This window comes from Tyto alba, unplaced genomic scaffold (assembly GCF_018691265.1).
Source record: "Tyto alba isolate M040663 unplaced genomic scaffold, T.alba_DEE_v4.0 Super-Scaffold_39, whole genome shotgun sequence".
Lineage (NCBI taxonomy): Eukaryota > Metazoa > Chordata > Aves > Strigiformes > Tytonidae > Tyto > Tyto alba.
In genome coordinates, this window is record NW_024881314.1 from 8839502 (window position 1) to 8856745 (window position 17244).

Consider the following 17244-nt stretch of genomic DNA (forward strand, 5'->3'; position numbering starts at 1 on the left):
GGGTGCGGCCGCCCCCCCCCCCCCCCCCCCCCCGCGAAACGGTCCTTCTCCCCCCGCCGTCCCCCCGCCTTCTGCTCAGCATCCCCCTCTCCCCGGGTATCCCCCCCCCCCCCTCCCCAGCCGGGCTGCCGCTAGATGGCACGCCGCGCCCAGCGCAGCCTCCGCGGGGCGGTGCGGGGCGGAGCTGCCTCCGCGGGGCTGCGCGGGGCTGCGCGGGGCAGGGCGCGGCGCCCCGCACGGGCTGCGCGGAGCGGAGCGGCGATGGGCTCGGCCGGCAGCGGGGAGGGCTGAGGGCGGGCGGGGAGCTGCTCCGCGCCCGGCCATGCGCCCCCGCGGAGCCCCGCGCTCCCCCCGCTGAGCGGCTGGGTGGGTGGGTGGGTGTGGGGGGGGTGCGGGGGCCGCCCCTCCCCGCTCCCCCCCGCAACTTTGAACGATGATCACAGTCAACGCGGATGGGAAGATAATGGTCAGAAGATGCCTCGTCACCTTGAGACCCTTTAGGTAAAGTTGGTATTTTCTTGTCCCTCCTGCCGGCTCTCCCCCGCCTTGCTCGGTCCCTGCGGGGTGGGAAGCGGTTGTCGGAGCACGTTTTGCGTGGGGAGGCTGCAGCTCGCCGTGGGGTGGGGGGGATTGAGCCCAGATTAGGATGTCGGGGATCCAGGCAAGTTTGCCCGCAGGTCAGCGTGCTGGTCCTGCAGCACTCGCTGCCTGATGGCTCCTGACTCGCTCCTCACGCCGGTATCTTTTGGGGGTTAATTACAGGGCTATTTGCCTCCGTCTCTTTTTTTAATATCCTTCTTGGAGATCTTGGTACCTGCGGGGAATCTGTTCCTCTGCTTTAAATCTGCTGGTGCTCACGGGGATTTTGAAACCCACCCTGAACTGGCAGTCGGACTGGGGTTGATATTCAAGCCTGAAACCCTCTGGCTCCAGCACGACTGTGCTCACCTATTGCTATTTTCCCCTTGGTGTAACTCTTCCCCATTTTTGCCTCCATACATTCGCTTCCCCTCTTCAATCCTTGCTCTCCAGCTTCCTTATTTCACCGGAGATACGCTTTGGTTGCTCCCAGGTTTGAGACACATGGGAGATGCCAATTGCTTGGTTTTCCCATGGGGAGAGGGACCAAAAACCCACAGATGGGCAAAGCACAGGGTGGGGTGAGCCCAGCCAGGTGGTTGTCAGCGCTCCCCGCTGTGTTTGAGGACTCACCTGGGATCTGCCCGCTGCCTTTTGGTTTAGCCCAGGCTACCGCCCGGAGCTGGAAGGGAAGATGGGATTGTGCTTGTGCCACTTGCACTCAGGTTTGTAGATGTTGTCTGCCTCTCCCCGGGAGCTGCCACGTTCTTCCCTGCTTGCCTGGAGGGACTCCTGCTGCTGGATCCCGCGGCAGTGCCCTGGGGCTGGGGAACTTGGCCGAGGGGATGGTGGAAAGCGGTGGTGGAGCTGGGCTGTGAGGGTCCCCATGGCTTGGGCTTGCTGCGAGCGTGGGGTGGGGAATGACAGTGAGAGAGGTGGGAAGGACACACGCACCCCAGGGGTACGCTCTTTGCTCAGCTATTTGCTTTCTTAAGTGGGTTTTTGAAGTCTGTAGTGAGGAAGTGACTGGCCTGAGCACCCCTCTCCCCCGTGCCCTGGGCATCACCCCGGGGGCAGGGGAAGCCCGTCTTCATCAGTGACCTGGGATCGGGCTCAGGGAGCGAGTCACAAAGTCCCCCTGGAGATTGGGATGTGTGTGAGCGAGGGGTTTGTGATGACAGGAGAGCACCAGGCTGCAAGGTCCCCGATATCCACGGCAGAGTACCTGCACCATCCTGTTTGTGTGCCCTGGGCTGGCTTCTGCTCTCAAACCAGTGCAGACCAGTATGGGTGCCACTGGAACCAGCTATTGACCAGCCAAGCTTTCCCTGTGTAAGAGGAGGAATTCCCAAGACCCTCTCCTAGCTGTCCTGCAGTGTCCAGCTCCGCACTCCCTCCACGTTGGTGTCACGCTGAGCATGACCCCTCCATGTCACGGTCCCGTGTCCCCTTGCTGCCAGCCCAGCGTGCGCAAGCGTTGGCACTGCCCCACTCCAGCTGTAACCTGGTGCAAATCAGCACTGCTCCCCTAAAACCAGTATCCCACATTCTCAGCTGGTGTGAATCAGGGATGACCTACAGGAGTGGGAGAAGATACTGGCAATCAGGATGGGTCCTGTAAATTGGGTGCTCATTGCTGGCTGGGAAGAGCCTCGCTGCTCTAGGGAAGCCCATGGTGTGAGCTCCTGCCTGGTGTAAACTTGTGGTGCCATCAGCGAACAGGAAACCTGACCCCTTGCACCAAAACATTTCATTAACCATGCTCCAGACGTGTTTAGCAAAGCAATGCAAAGCCCTGAGCTCTGAAAGCGCTTGCAGCAAATACGGAGAGGGAGCAAATCAGCGTAGAAGCCATTTGTAGAAACACCCAAGGATGGCTCTGACTTCATCTCAGCAGCAAAGGGTGTTTAATTTGTGACAGGGCCAGATTTAGGCAAGTATTCACTGTGGAGCCCTGGTCCAACTTATCCAGCTCTTGGTTGTGCTGAAGATGGGGAGTTCAGGCGTTTGCCAGCTGGAAACCAAAGCCAGGCTTTCTGTGCGCCGGGAACATTGGCCAGTAAGAGAATTCACTCTGGTCCCCTTTGTGGAGGATGATTCCTGTGGCTGCGCATCATTTCAACAGCAGCATGACGGTGTCGGGCTCTGAGCAAAACAAGGTTTGCAGGAGAGGGAGCATCTTTTATTAGCCCGACTGCTGCTGCTGTTAGAAATTGTGGCGCAGCTTTTGGGCACAAGAGACTTTGGTGTTGAAAACTTGTCTAGTAAAGGATGTTCTGAGTCTCTGTAGCCTTTGGTTTCCCCATGCACCTGTGTAATACTCTTGCTGTGGGGCCCAGCTGGGTGATGCAGCGCTATGGACAGACAGTCCCAGTGTCACAGCCCTGTCCAGCTGGGTGCTGCTGGCCACCCTCTCCCCATCACCTCCCAACTCATCGCTCAGACCCTCCTGGCTGCATCCAGCTTTCACTTCCATGGGCCACAATCTGCAATGACTGGGGCATCACTTCCAATTTTCACTAAAGGCTCAGAGGATTTGGCTTCCTTCTCTTTTGGGCACCAAGCCAGAACCCAGAACTGTGAACATTTCAGTTTGGGAAGGATGTGGAGAGGGACTTGGCACCAGAACTGTGCCCAGGTGATGAATTTTCTTTCCTTCCTCTTTCTTTTTCCTTCCTTCCTCTTTCTTTTTCTTTCCTTCCTCTTTCTTGTTCTTTCCTTCCTCTTTCTTGTTCTTTCCTTCCTCTTTCTTGTTCTTTCCTTCCTCTTTCTTGTTCTTTCCTTCCTCTTTCTTGTTCTTTCCTTCCTCTTTCTTGTTCTTTCCTTCCTCTTTCTTGTTCTTTCCTTCCTCTTTCTTGTTCTTTCCTTCCTCTTTCTTGTTCTTTCCTTCCTCTTTCTTGTTCTTTCCTTCCTCTTTCTTGTTCTTTCCTTCCTCTTTCTTGTTCTTTCCTTCCTCTTTCTTGTTCTTTCCTTCCTCTTTCTTGTTCTTTCCTTCCTCTTTCTTGTTCTTTCCTTCCTCTTTCTTGTTCTTTCCTTCCTCTTTCTTGTTCTTTCCTTCCTCTTTTTCTTCTTGTGTTTAACAACCACTCCTTGCTAGAGTATAATTATGAAGATTAAAATGCATTAAAAAAGGTCTTGCATAATGATGAAGATATTGTCAGTAGGAAGGGTGAGAATGAAGAGCAGGATCAGATTTGATTATTTAATCAGGTGATGCTTCGTTAAAGTGCCCCTTGGGGAAGGGAGCAGCTGGCAGCAGGATGGGGCCTTCAGGTGGGTTTTTACCATGACGTGCTCCCAGGGAGGACCCTTGGCTGTGGGGCATGGCTGGGCTTTGATGTCCTCCAGCATGTGCCTTCTCCACTGTGCTGTTGTCCTCTCTGGCCAGGGAGGTGCCACAGCAGACAGTGTTTCCCCCCCCCTCCTGCTCTAAGGACAAATTCAGCTCTCTGAGGCTGAGCTGGATGCTGCAATCTCCTCCGTTATGTTTCCAAGAGCCTCTTCCAGACCCAGCACTGTGCTGTGTGGTTGGGCGCAGGGTGTGATAATGGCAATGGACTGATGTCCCCAAATCACTCCCTCTCCAAGCAATTTATGGGACACCATGTTCCTTCACAGGGATGCTCTGCCGCCTCTGCAATCACCTCCCTTCTGGAGCTGGACCACAGCTCTCTGGAAACCCATCTCCAAGGTCTGCTCTGGGAGAGGGGCTGAGGCCCGTAGTCATCTCTGTGCGCAGATGCCGGCAGCTGGATGGTTCATCAGCATCTGCTGGGGAGGGGATGGCTGTGCTCTGCCGGCGGTTGCTTGTAGGGCATGCCAACCATGCTTACAGCCAGGCCTTTAGGGAGGGGAGTCTGGATTAGCCAAGTGCACAATGCTTTTCATAGTTTATTTAAACTGCTTTCCACCCCCCAGGGCAGGCTCATTCAGAAATAAAAGGGACTTGAGCTGCTTCACTCCTGGAGGGCCTGCAGAGGGATGGCAGGCAGTTTTACTGGTGCACTTGAACATCCCCTCTCCCAGGTGGGTCAGCTCTCCCATTGCCCGGCTGTGGGGCTGAAAAAGGGTTAGTGAACGTTTGTGCTGTTGTTGAGCGTGCTGCTGGCAGAGCTTGTTAATGCTAATAAGATCAGGGTGTTGCTTTTTCTCTTGATTAGGTGAGAAGGGGATTGGGAGCTGCTTGTCCAGAGCCCATGGCCGAGTGACCTGGATCTGCTGGGACCCAGCTGGTGCTGATGCAAAGCTGATTTGGTGGGGGGGATGGATGGGGGTTAGATGCTCATCTGCACCCTCCTTGGAGCAGGCAGAGAAAATCCTTTGCTCTTGAGCTGTCCGATGCAGTGAGCAAAGCTGCCCTGGGTCTGGGGCTCGGGTGTGCGTTGGCTGTGTGAGAGCAGTGTTGGAGCTGGTGGGATGAAGGTAGGGAGCTCGTGAGGTCCCATGAAGGTGCCATGTCTTGCCCAGGAGCCTCCTTGGGCAGGACAAGCCTGTCCATGCTGTGCTGGGACAGTAGGGACCTGCTCTGGCAGCTCCTCCAGTAGATCTCCCTGGGGAAACCCAGTCCTTCTTGAGCTGCTTGATGCTGTACTTCAGCTCTCCACAACATTTCCTGTAGCTAATGAGTGCTTTGAAGCAAGTTACTTCATTTGCCAGCCTTTTCCAGCAACAGATAATTGCAATGCTGGCATGTTGTAGCCCAGACTTAATGGCTGGCTCCTAATCCTCTGCCTTTTAACTCTACAATAATGATTAGATGGAGAGCTGTGGTGTTCCTTTGCAAACCTTTCTCTGCAGAAGCCTGGTTTCAGTGCTGGGTGGCTGTGCTGTGTTTCTGTGTGCTGCTCCTGAGCCCCGTGGATAATGCTGTGAACTTGTAAAGGAGAGCTACTGGTTCCTGTCCTCGTTGGCTTGGATGCTGCGAGGCAGAAATGCCAGCGGGTACCCCTAAGGGCTTACCCAGCTCCCTATCCCACATAGGACTTATCTGTTTAAAGACAAACTCGTTGTTTCACAAAGCTGGCTGGCAGTTGTCTCCTCCTTCTCCTCCTTGAAATTTTCTTTGGGTTTGGCTGCCTGGGATCCCCACGGCTCTGGGAGCTGTCGTACACGGTGCCTGGCAGCGGCTCTGCTGGGGCTTTGCCCGTGTGTCTGTTGGAGGATCCTGCACCTCCACGGAGCCTTGGAGGCCACGGCAGCATCTCTGAGCAGTGCAAGAGGCTGGGCATCTGTCCCTTGGCACAGCGTGCTCTTCTTGCACACCAGGGAGATGGGAAGGCTTGGCTTTACATTCCATGGGGCACAATAACCCTCTTGCTTGCACAGAGCTCCTGCCTTCAGCCTTTCCACCCCTCAAAAAGTTACTGGCCTGAATAGGGGTGGTGCTGAGAGCTCCTGCCTCTCTCACAGCTGGAGGTGACCACGAGCTGAGCTGGGAGCGACGTGCGGGTCGGCATCCTGCCTGTTGTGTCCCTGTGGGACCCACTTTCCTGCCAGCTCAGACGTACAAAGCAGCAATGGGATGGTCCCAGGCCACTGTGTGTGCCACAGGCGTGGGTCCCTTCCTCGTCCTGCTGTGCACAGGGCTGCCCACGCTGCGCAGGTGATGCTGGACACAATGAGAAATACCGGTGGCCTAGTTACAGAGGGAACAAAAGACCTTTTTTTTAAAAAAAAAAAAAAAAGGCTTTTTTTCAGATCCTTTGGGAGGAAGGGAAGGTACAAGGTCAGTTTTTTCTCTGGGCTCTCCCAGGGGAAAAATGGGTATTGTTTATTGTAGTAGTTCATGTGGTCTGGGTTATTGGGCTGGATCTAGTGGAGCATCGTCAGAGCAGTCGTGGTCTGGCTCAGCTTTCCCACTTGAGGTGCAAGTCCTCCGCTCCCTCCCGAGGTCTGCCCATCAGAGCAGGCTGCAGGGATTTCAGAGGGCGTTCTCAGGGAAAACCCTCCTGCTCGGTGCCAGGGTTGCACAGAAGCATCTTGTGACTCTTGATGAAGCACGTGTGGGTCTGGCCGTGGTTGGGGTGAGGTACTGGGGTGCTCTCGTGGGGCTGGGATCGCAGAGGTGCTCCTTGCTTGGGCTGGATGGGGTGAGCCACGGGGATGGAGCAGTTGGGAAGGAGGCAGGGACTGTCCCAGCTGTGTCTTCCTGACACCCCAAAGCAAAGCAGCTCCTGCTGCTGTGTGGAGGGGTCACCCCAGGGGGGAAAAGGGTGGTGGCGCTGTCCCAGGAGTGAACTGGTTCCTCGTTACAGCTCTGCTTTCCTTCTTCCCACAGGATATTTGTGCTGGGCATTGGATTTTTCACCCTGTGCTTCCTGATGACGTCGCTGGGAGGGCAATTCTCAGCCAAGCGCCTGGGAGACTCGCCCTTCACCATCCGGACCGAAGGTAAGTGCAGCTCCGTGCCCGTCCCGTCCCGTGTGATGCTCCATGACCCCCACACGCATGGTTCAGCCGAGCTGATGAGCACCAGGGATGCAGGGAGGATGGTGTTCGGGTGCCTCCATTCCCAAAGCTCCCTCCCGACCCGTTCCAGGGATGTCAGGATGGCTCAGGGTCCTGTTGGCCCTTCTTGCCGTGGCACGGGGCACTTTGCAGCCACGTGGCTAAAACCTGGCTGTGCTCACACCCAGAGGTGTACGGGCACGGTGGGCTCGTGTGTGCCGTAGTGTGGATGCTGACCCTGGCTCTGAGCAGAGTGATGGGAAAACACCGGTGACTGGGACTGATGGAATCAGACCTTCAACTGGTGGTGGTGGTGTGGGTTGCATGGGCTGCACCCGGTTTGATGTGCTGAGGATTTGGCTCAAGTGGTTGGAGTGCTCAGTGGTTTTGGGCAGTTTTGGTCTGTAGGGAGTGGAAACTGTTCCTTAGGGACAGGAAAAATAGAAGGCCTTTGTGGTTTCTTGGAGGTACTGGAATGTAGAAGAGAAATACTCTGATTTTCAGCAAGCGTGCTTTCTGTTACATTTTTTAAAACACCTTTTTTGGTGAGCTGTGCAGTCAGTACAGGAGACGGCTTCCATGGTGGGAAACCCTTGCTCTAGGAGGATGCTGCTGCACTGAATTGAGCTTTGCCCTGGCTTTTCTGGGCAGGATCCCCCAGACCACTGCCTTCTCCAAATTTGGCTTTTGAGGATATGGGCCCTGAAAAGATTCCTAAGTCTGGAATAAAAGGTTTCACTTGTTACAGCTGCCCTCTGTCCCAGGAGAGCCCCAGAGCCCCCAGGGAGTTTGCAGAGAACTAGAAGAAAGGCAGAGGGACTGATTAACTGTGGGACCAGCCCGAGCTGTGCGGTGGCACAGGTCGTGCTGCAAACATCAGCAATGGTTTCCAGAAACCTGCAGAAGTCCCTGGTCCCACCCGAGAGGACTCTAAAGTTGTGGTGAAATGATGGCAAAAATACAATTATTCAGCATCTTTATCCCCTTTCGGGATGCCTTGGAGTGGAATAGTGGTCCCCATCGTTATACTTGTCATCGATTCAACCCAGATCTTTAAGTCCACCAATTCCCATCCTTGTGTGTCTCTTGTCTATTGGGCACAATGTCAGCACAGTGTTGGAGCTGGATCAAAAGAAACCTCCTTCTTCAGGCTCCCACACCTCTGAGTTCTCCACGCTTACTGCTTTAGGGGATTAAATCAAGGTGTGTAAATGGATTCACCCTCTTGCATCTGAGCTCCGGGTCGTGGTGGGCCCCCTTGGCTCTGCCAGGGCCCGTGCTCTGAGCGCCTGCCTTGCTGGTCAGGAGAGATGCTCTGAGGCTGCGCAGCTCTGGATGTCGCTTCTGGTAATGGCTGGCTGGTCTCATTTAAAGAAGAAAAAGAAATAAATTATGACTTAGGTCCGCTAATTTTTCAGGCTTTTAGTCTCTTAGGTTTGTAACTGGCTGAGGCAAGTCCTGCTTTGTTAGAAAGCTCAGAAATTAAATGTAAAACCTTTTTTTTTTTCCCCTTTATTGGATAAATTTGCCAAGCAAGGTATTGCTTCCAGATGAATTGCTGCAAATTTGGCTGTTGCTGTGTTGCTTGTTGTGTGAAGATTTGGTTCATTCATGGTCTTGCACACTGTTTTGAAACACAAAGCATCCTCTCTCCTGTCTCTGGAAGAAGGATGCTGTTTTGGAAGAAGGTTGTATTCTTTGTCCCCAGGACTTGGCAGGCACAACCCGAGAGGCTTTTTCTAGCTGTCTAACAGTGGGTTCAGGCTTTTAGGGTTCAGCCTTTCCTGTGATACTGGTACATAGGGACTGGCTGTCCCGCATGGAGATGTGGCTGTTCTCAGCAGGGCTCCCTGCACACAGCTACACGGGGTGAGAAACCCCGAAAGCAGAGCAGAACCAAGACCTCAGAGCATGGACAAGACTGGGGCTGGCCAGGAGCTGGCCAGTGTCACTTCAGAGCCCACTCTGTCACCTTTGAAAGGTTGTGGCTGTTGGGGGGAGACTCTGATGGCTGGAAAAACCAACTATCACACCCATGGAAAAAGGCAAGAGGGATGATGCATGCTGGGCAACGCCACTGGGAAATAGGGAGTTAGAGCCTCCGGGAAGCTGGTGAGATGGGAAAACTCCATCCTTGGAGACTTTTAAACCACATCTGGCTGGTGTGAGGCTGTGGGCAGCTTGGTCTGACCCCCAGGTCTGCTGTGCTTGGGGCAGGCGGGGTCCCTCCTGGCTGGGGGGACGCTGAGCTCACGTGCAGGAGCACCGAATACACGCTGAAGTCGGTGTGGGTTGGTGGGAACAGGAATGGATATGCTGCTGCTTAGTGCTGCAAAGTCTCAGTAGGTCTGTTTGAATAACGAACTGGCATTTAATTAACATGCGTTATGGATCCCAAGGAAACCCAAGAAATATTGCTGGTTGTTATCGTTGCTGTTAAGCACACAATGCTGGTCTGAAGACAAGCTCAAAGGACCAGGTTAATTTTGCTGGGCTGATTAGCTCTTGATGTGAGTAATGGTGGGAATCGGGCCAGCATTTGCACAAACCTGGACAGATTCAGGGCTGTTGGCTTTGGAGGAGTTACTGGGTGTGTGGCCTCAGGTCTGCCATACATTGAAACCCAGGCTTGAACGTCTCCTGGGACCGGGCTCCCAGTGTAAAACCCTCTGGGATGCACTGGTGGGCCTGCCCGGGGAAGGCGCCTGGTCCCTGCCGCCGCTCTCCTCTGTGCATGAGCTCGTTGAAGCGTTGGGTTTAATGGGCCCTTTTGAGCATTATTCGTTAATTGATTAATTTTGCATTGCAAGCTGGCAGCATCCTCTCCCCATATGCTCTGGGTGTGGGCTGCTTTACCAGCATGGCTGGTGTATTTAGTCAGGTATGGCTGTGGCTAGCGAGGGTCTGCTCCTGTGGCCCTAACTAGGGGATTTTGTGGCTCTCTGCTCTGGTCCTTGTTTCCACGTGTCCCGTGGGCTCAGCGGAGCTGCCAGTGCGATTAAATGCCTGCAGGGTTGGGGTGGCTGCAAAGAGCCCGGGGGTCAAACCCAGCCCCTGAGCACTTAAAAATCATTGGCATTGGAGAAATCCTGTTGGGTTGTGGATAAGTGGTAAAGCTCACAGTTCATGGTCCAGTATAGTCTGGGGCCGTTCCTATTTCTTCCTGGGTGTCCTGACCAGCCCAGCACTGAACCTCGGATATTGCAATCCAAGTGGAAGCTTATGAAAATGCCCCGGAATTTCCCAGAGCTTTCTTGGCTTCTGAACTGTGCAAGCAGCTGGTCACAAACCAAAATGAAGATAGATGTGAGACAGGAACATGAAAAGGAGAAATGGGTAATGTCACAGTCCAAAAGTTAATCCCATTTAAAATTTCATCTTTATATGTGAATCCCCTTCTCAGGGGCTCTCTCCAAAATCAAGTTACTTGGTGTGTGCCAGAAATCATTCCTCAGATGGATTCTCTGCTTGGTGATTTGATGCAGCAGAGGTTTTGCTTCTTAACAATACATAAAAAAATCTTCTGAAATGCAAGTTATTTTATCCTAATCCACTGCTGTCAAGTAAACACAGACAAAGGTTCCTTTGTTTTGAAATGGCCACAGAGAGAATTTGCTCTACAAACAAAGATATAGATTAAAAAAAGAAAACAGGCAAGTCTATAAATTTTGAATGTGGGAGACGCTTTGGGAAGGGCTCTAGACTCGAGAGATTGAGTTTTCTGTGCCCTCTTCTCTCCCTCTCTTTAGAATTTAAAAAGTTTGTGAGTTTGTTTGTTTGTTTGTTTTTTCTCAGAGCATCTTTCTTTAGATTTTGTTCTACTGACAGAGTCAAGCTGTCTTGGGGTAGGGGCTGATCCTGAAGAAGCACCAAAATCTTTGATTGTGGTGCTTGTGGTGCAGCTGGGGAGGGATTTGGCAGCAGTCCCTCCGCCCGTGGCTCTGCCCCAGTCTGGTTTTGGTGGTGATGTACATCCCCGCTGGTGGAGCTTGCTGCTGCAGAGGATTAGCAGAGTAAAATAGGCTATTAAGTGTTAAAACATGATTAGAGGTGGCTAGAATATTGCCCGAAACTGCTGTAGCTAGTTTAAAAAATGGGAAGAGTTTTGATTTCTCCTGCTGTGGATTCCTGTATGGTAGGGTACGAGGTGCTGGAGGAATTTGCAGGACAAGTCCTGATGACCTGAAGTGGCTGGAGCTGAGCTCTGGCCTCACTGTGGGCTGCTGATTCTTGCAAGAGGGCTCTGATTTAATTTCAGCTGACCTTGGTGGTACTTTGATACACATGCTTTGAGTAGTTCATATAGATATCTCAGGGTCTGTGTGCTGCAACAGCAGTTCTTGTGCTGAGGCCCTTGAATCTCGATGCCTTTGGGAAGTGGTGGTTTGCTGAGCACTGGAGTTGTGTGCTTACTGTTCCCATAACTGTCTTTTCAACCCATTTTCAAGTGTTTCCTGCCTGGATTGGTGCTCAGCTTGAGAGCTCAACACCTGCCTTTTTCCACCCCAAAATGAGCTCCCAGAACCATCTCCAGCTGGTTTCCTGCTGGTGACCACAATGGAGCTCCTGTGCTGCATTTCCTCAACTGGCTTGGAAACAGGACCAGTGGGGACAGGGGCCGGATGAAGGACTAGAGCGGGAGAGAGCTGATTTTAGCGCACAACCTGAAAAATGCAAGTGAGCAGGGGTGAAGCACATCCTCTGCAAGGCTGTTGCACCTTGTTCCAGATTGCTGAGGTGTGTCTTGGGGTCTGATCTCCTTGGGGCTTCAGGGTATGAACCCTGATGGGATATTAAACAGCTCGTGGACCAGGGCAGTCCCGTGCCACTGGGATTTCCTGCAGCTGAGCAATGGTGACTGCCTTGACCTGGAATCTGTCTGGAGGTGGGCAGTGCATCAGCGCCTGCGGGGACTTCCCTTGGACTGCAGCACAGCAAAAGTGCAAGTGGCCAAACTCCAGCTTCTGTTTCAAAAGCCTCTGAGATTTGGTCATTTGCTTTCGTTTTGCGGAGAAAGAAAAAGAAATGTGGAAAAAGTTATGGAGAAAGCCTGCTGGGGAAGCCCCCCTTGCTGGTTTGTGGCATCTTGTGCTGGATGCAGGCTGTGGGTGAAGCTGAGGACCGCAGCTTTCTTGGGGCATCAGAATGGCTCTGGTTGCTGTGTTGGGGTATAGGACACTCAGGGGAGGTCCAGCAGACAACAGCCAAGGCATGTTGCACTGGAAATGGTGTTTAACATCACCAGGCAGAAATCCTGCCCTGCTCTCCCCAAACCCAGCACCCCTCCTGTGTTCCAGTTACTGGAGTGCTCTGCCTCTCCCATGGCTGTTGCTTGATCCAGTTCCTGGAGTCTCACCTGCTTTAAAGCAATTTCTTCCATCAATGAGCACAGAATAGGAGAGAGGGGGATTGTTTAGGGCTGTGCAGCACAGCTGAATACTTTGGTGTTTGTAGCTTCTGCTTTTTTCCAGAGCAGGGATGTTGGTGGAGGGGGGAGGAGGGATGAGATTTGCGCTGCAGAAGATAATGTTGAAGGTTGCTTGGGGTTTTGTAGGGCATCTTCACCGTTCCAGAGTCATAGCACTGTGAAGCAATGGGATCTCATGTTATTTCAGTCCCCTGAATTGCTCCCTGAGGAGTGGAGCAAAGAGGCCAAACAGAAATGTGAGAAACTACATGATCTGCTCAGAGTGGCCGTTTGCTCCTGCTCCTGTCTCTGCTGGTTTTTCTTCTGCTCCAGCAGCATCCCAGCTGGGTTAGCGTGGCCAGGTACCATCGCCGTTTGTTCTCACAGAAGATGCAGAAAGGTCAAGCTTGGTTTTGCTAACGATCAGAGTGAGCTTGAATAACTCTGTCATCTTCCCTCACAGTCAGCTGTGCTGGGAGGGGAGGAGGAGGAGGTCTGTGTGCATGATCCTGACCTGCTGCATGCGGCTCATCGCGAGGGAGGACAGCAGAGGAGGGGACAGCTTGGTTCAGCTCTGTCAGAGAGGGCATGGCTACAGCAGGAAGCTTTAAAGCAAAACACAGATGTGCTCATCCTCACATCCCAGTTTCCTCTCTCTTGGGAAAGGTAATTTCTGGACCCATTTGCAACCTTGGGTGACTGCCACTTGTGACAGATCCCAACCTGCTCCTCAGTTATTTCTTCTCAGCAGAGCACATAGTTCTTTTGACAAGAGCTTTAGTTGGGCAAAATACCCAAAAGTTGCTCTGTGGCTTTGGCAATCCCTTTTCTTAACTGACCTCGCTGGAGAGAGCACCCAGGAGGGAAAGCTTGGGCTGCTGCTTCCTTGAGACGTGATGCACAGACTTGCAGTTCTAGGGATGCTCATGTTTCCTTTAATTTCAAAAAGTCAAGCAAGTTATAAATTTATCTTGCTGCCTCTAATGCACGGTGAAGGTGACAGGAGAGAACCAGTTGCAAAGACTCCTGTAACCAAGTGACAGTGACAGGGGGAAACATGGGCAGACTCTGCTGTGCAAACACAGTGTTAATTATTCCCCATTTCTTCCTGAGTGAGTTATAACCTTCTCCTGGGCTGCCTGTGTTATGTTTTGATGTTGTCTGCTGAGCAGCTCTGGATAACTGTCTGCAGCACCTTGTAAGCAGCTTGTCAGGACTCGCTGCTTGAGCACGTCTCAGCGGCCGGTGCAGGCAGCGGCTGGGGTGCTTGTCCAGGCGGAGGGATGAGGCTGTTCTCATGATCTGAATCCAGAATTTGCTTATGCAAAACCCTCTCAAAAGGCAGCAGGAGGTTCCCCTCTCTGATTCCCCTTTTCCCGCAGTGCCTGTGGGGCCGTTAGCTGGAGCGTGTCCCCAGGTCCCCACGGAGAGGGTGTGGGTGAGTGGGTGTCACCTCCCTGGCACCACCTGGGACACGCAGATCCTGCCCATCTCCAATGCTCAGTTTTTCTGCTGCTGCATCCAGAGCTGGATTAAAGTCTCCTGGAGCCTGTTGGCCACTGGCGGGGTGCCAGCCAGGGCAGACCCATGGCGGGGAGCGTGCTGTGCAGCATTTCAGTGCCTGGGACTCATTTCCAGCCTCCCTGCATCCGTCCCATCCAAAGCCTCTCCAAGCAGCCTCAGGTGCTGGAGCAGCCAGCTGATGCTGTAAGAAGTTGCCTGGTTGGTGTCAAGCTGAGCTGGTTGGTACTGGGAGCACCTCCCTGGTGAGGAGCTGTGCTGGCAAAGATGGGCTTTTTGTTTTTTTCCTCCCATGGAAAAATGCTGGGGCGGTGGGGCTGGCTCTCCAGCTGGCCCAGGGATGCTGTGCTCTAGCAGCTCAGGAGTGTTGTCTCGTGGTGGGGAGAAGGGGGTTAATGGAGACCCCAAAGCAAGGCAGAGCCCAGATTCAGGGTGAGGGCTTTCTGCCTCAGACACTGTGTCCCCCCCAGCCCCCATCCCTGCCGGCTCCTGCCAGATGCTCTGTCGCTCCAGGGCCTCTTTTGAAGGGATAATGCCGTACGTGGCAGCAATAACAACTTATTCTGCTCTTCCTGTCGAGTATGAGGAGACTTCTTTAATTAAGGGTTAAAGTGGGTGCTCTGTGCTGAAGAATGGCTGTTGGCGATGGTGGTGGGTGCTGCTGGGAGTGATGGTGGGTGTCAGCTGCCCCGCTGCACCCCGTGCAGCACCCCCGGGGTGCGAGTGCTGTTGGCTCCACCAGCGAGAGGCTGGTGCATGGGTTGTACCCCCGTGGGCATCACAGGGGTGTCTTTAATCTTAATTTTTTTGGAGCAGACCGTTGCTTTGCCTGGGTGGTAAAAGTGGGGGTTGATTAAAAGGATGTGTCCTCTCCTGTTCCAGCTGCTTCTGGTGTGCCCATGGGCCATCCCACTTTGATCCCAGAGTGCTGCATCCCTGTCGGATTGGTGAACGTGCTCCGTGCTCCCATCTCCAGCTCACCCTTGGAAAGGGAGTTTAATGTGGAAATGTAAAACTTTACTGCTCTTATTAAATTGCTATTGCAGGCAGGGAAATGAGTGCTGTTAAAATAAGGAAAATGAAGGCATCTGTGGGGGCTCCACGTGACACCAGGGGTTACTGCCCACTTCTGCAGGGATGTGCTGGGGGGAGTAAAATACAGATTGGTGCTTTGCAGGGCACAGAGGGGTAAGAGAAAGTGTAAGGGCTGCTGTAGTAGCAGTTAAGGCTTAATCTACCCAGGGAACATGTCTCTTGCTGAAGAAGTGCCCATTTCGTACAATCGCTGCTCAGAATTGAATGTCTGAAGACTAAAAAAAAAATAAAATGCCACCAAACTTATTGGAGGATGGAAGTGTGAATTCACAAGTCTTAAACTGGTGGAGCAGAGATGAAGATCTGGGTGCAGTGATGTGCGCTGGCCCTTTCCCTGCCGCCGCCGTGTCGGAGGAGGGAGGAGCAGCATCCCGCTGGCCTCCGCACTGTTATCCCCATGAGCAGCGACTCCCAGGGAATGATTAAATCAATGAATTGATTTTCTATAGCTCATAAGGAAGTCAAATGGCATTTCCATCAATGTGTGATGAGCAAACACCCCACCATGGCCAGGAGGAATGTTACTGGCTCTTTATGCTTTTATTACCCCTTTTCACTCCTAAATCAAAATTCATCCTGAGCCCGGGAGGCAGCAGATACTTCAGAAAATAAAACTAGCACAGTGGGAACCATAGCAGCTTCTGTAAAAGCTGTTTTTTTTCCACTGATTTATTTGTTTCTGTGGCCTAAATGAGAGACCAGAGCTCAGTTCAGCTTGGGCAGAGATTAGCTGAGGCTCGTCCCATGGCTCTGCCAATGCCCCCCGGCTCCTGCGGGCTCTGCTTTGGGTCCTGTTCTGCTGCTGTTGCTGGAAGGATCCGGCCGCTGGGCTTGGCGGAGGCTGATGGGTTTGGAGGAAGGGGATGATTTATTCGCCCCTGGAAACAGAGTGGCAGGATGCCCAGCACTGTTTGGCCACTATTTTTGGCTGAAGGAGAAATGGTAGTAATTTTGGAAATGTTAAATTAGTGAGTTTTGCTGTTTCTGAAACGTAACGTTTTGGGGCAGCTGTAAATAAGGCTGCGGGCTCGAGCGCTGGGTGTGAGGAGCCAGGGGAGTGATGGTGGTGCTGAGCCCCCCAAAGCCTTTCTCTGGCTGATCTTGGGGCGCACACATGCTGGGTCAAATCCTTCCCCTGCCCAAGGGGTTTGGGCTGCCTTCCTGCAATCCTTGGGGCATTATCTCCTGATAATACAGTTTTCCCCAGGCCAGCAATGGGGACTGTTATAAGAATGACCCGAGTTAAATGCTGATGCCCTTAGAGAGATGCTTCTCTTCTAAAGACCAAGAACCAAACTGAGGGTTGGTGATGGAGGGGGTCTGTGGGGCCACTCTGAGGCTGCCCCATTGCCGTGGGACCCATGTGTGCTGCTCATTGCTTGGAGCTGGGGGGTCCCGGCTGCAAAACTGGGGTCCAGCTTTGCCCCTGGTGCTGCCAGCATCCAGCTGGGTGCAGGGTCCAGCTGTGCCCTGGGACCCCCAGTGTCCTCTGGGCTTTGCTACTGGCAACTGCCCTTGAGTGAGCCCTGTGCTTGGAGCTCTTATGTTTTAGGAAATTATTTAAAATCAATGTTAATCTTGTAGTTTGAAAGCCTTGCCTGCAGCATGAGGTGTTTGGAGCACTGCAGAACAGCTTAAAATGCAATTTAAAATAGTGCTGGCTGGCAATAGAGGAGCAACTAAAAATATCCTACTGGTACTTCTTAAAAAAAGTGGAAGGGGGACGAGACGGGGGAAAAAGATGAGGTTAAAAAAATAAATAAAACCTGCACTGTGGCTTGTGCTGGGGTTGGGCATATTAGTCTCCTCTTCCCCAGCTACCAGCTTCCCCCAGCCCATCTCCGGGGTCTGCTGGGAAGAGGAAGACATGACCAAGATCATTTTGCCTGGAGGGTGGTAGCTTGTGGCAGGACTTGTGGGACCATCCCTGTGTCCCATAGGGAACATCAAGTCTCTGGTGTGTGTTTGGGGGGGTAAGGAGTGATAAAAGTTGGTGAGGAACAGCCCCGCGCTCTCCAATGTGGTAATGAAATGCTCCTGTCTGTGAAAGTAAGTGTCTATTTGTATTGCTCAGCTTCCTGCCTTTTCTTATTTATATGGAAATAGGGAGCAAACATGTGTTAGGGTGGAGATAGAGAGCTGCAGTCTGCTCTTACAGGGCCTTTCCTTTTGTGCAGGGGCCAGGGGGAGGTGGT

The 17244-nt window shown here is 52.9% G+C and overlaps 1 protein-coding gene across 3 annotated transcripts in view; it reads left to right on the top strand.

Moving 5' to 3' along the window:
• The first annotated feature begins 216 nt into the window (after positions 1 to 216).
• The window catches only part of MGAT5B (alpha-1,6-mannosylglycoprotein 6-beta-N-acetylglucosaminyltransferase B), a 69458-nt gene continuing 52430 nt past the window's right edge, over positions 217 to 17244 (top strand). For all 3 annotated transcript variants that reach the window (XM_033002391.2, XM_033002393.2, XM_033002394.2), the window contains exons 1-2: positions 217 to 501; positions 6857 to 6969. In XM_033002391.2, the coding sequence (XP_032858282.1) occupies positions 434 to 501; positions 6857 to 6969 (181 nt within the window). In that variant the 5' untranslated portion in view covers positions 217 to 433. The remainder of the gene's footprint in view (positions 502 to 6856; positions 6970 to 17244) is intronic.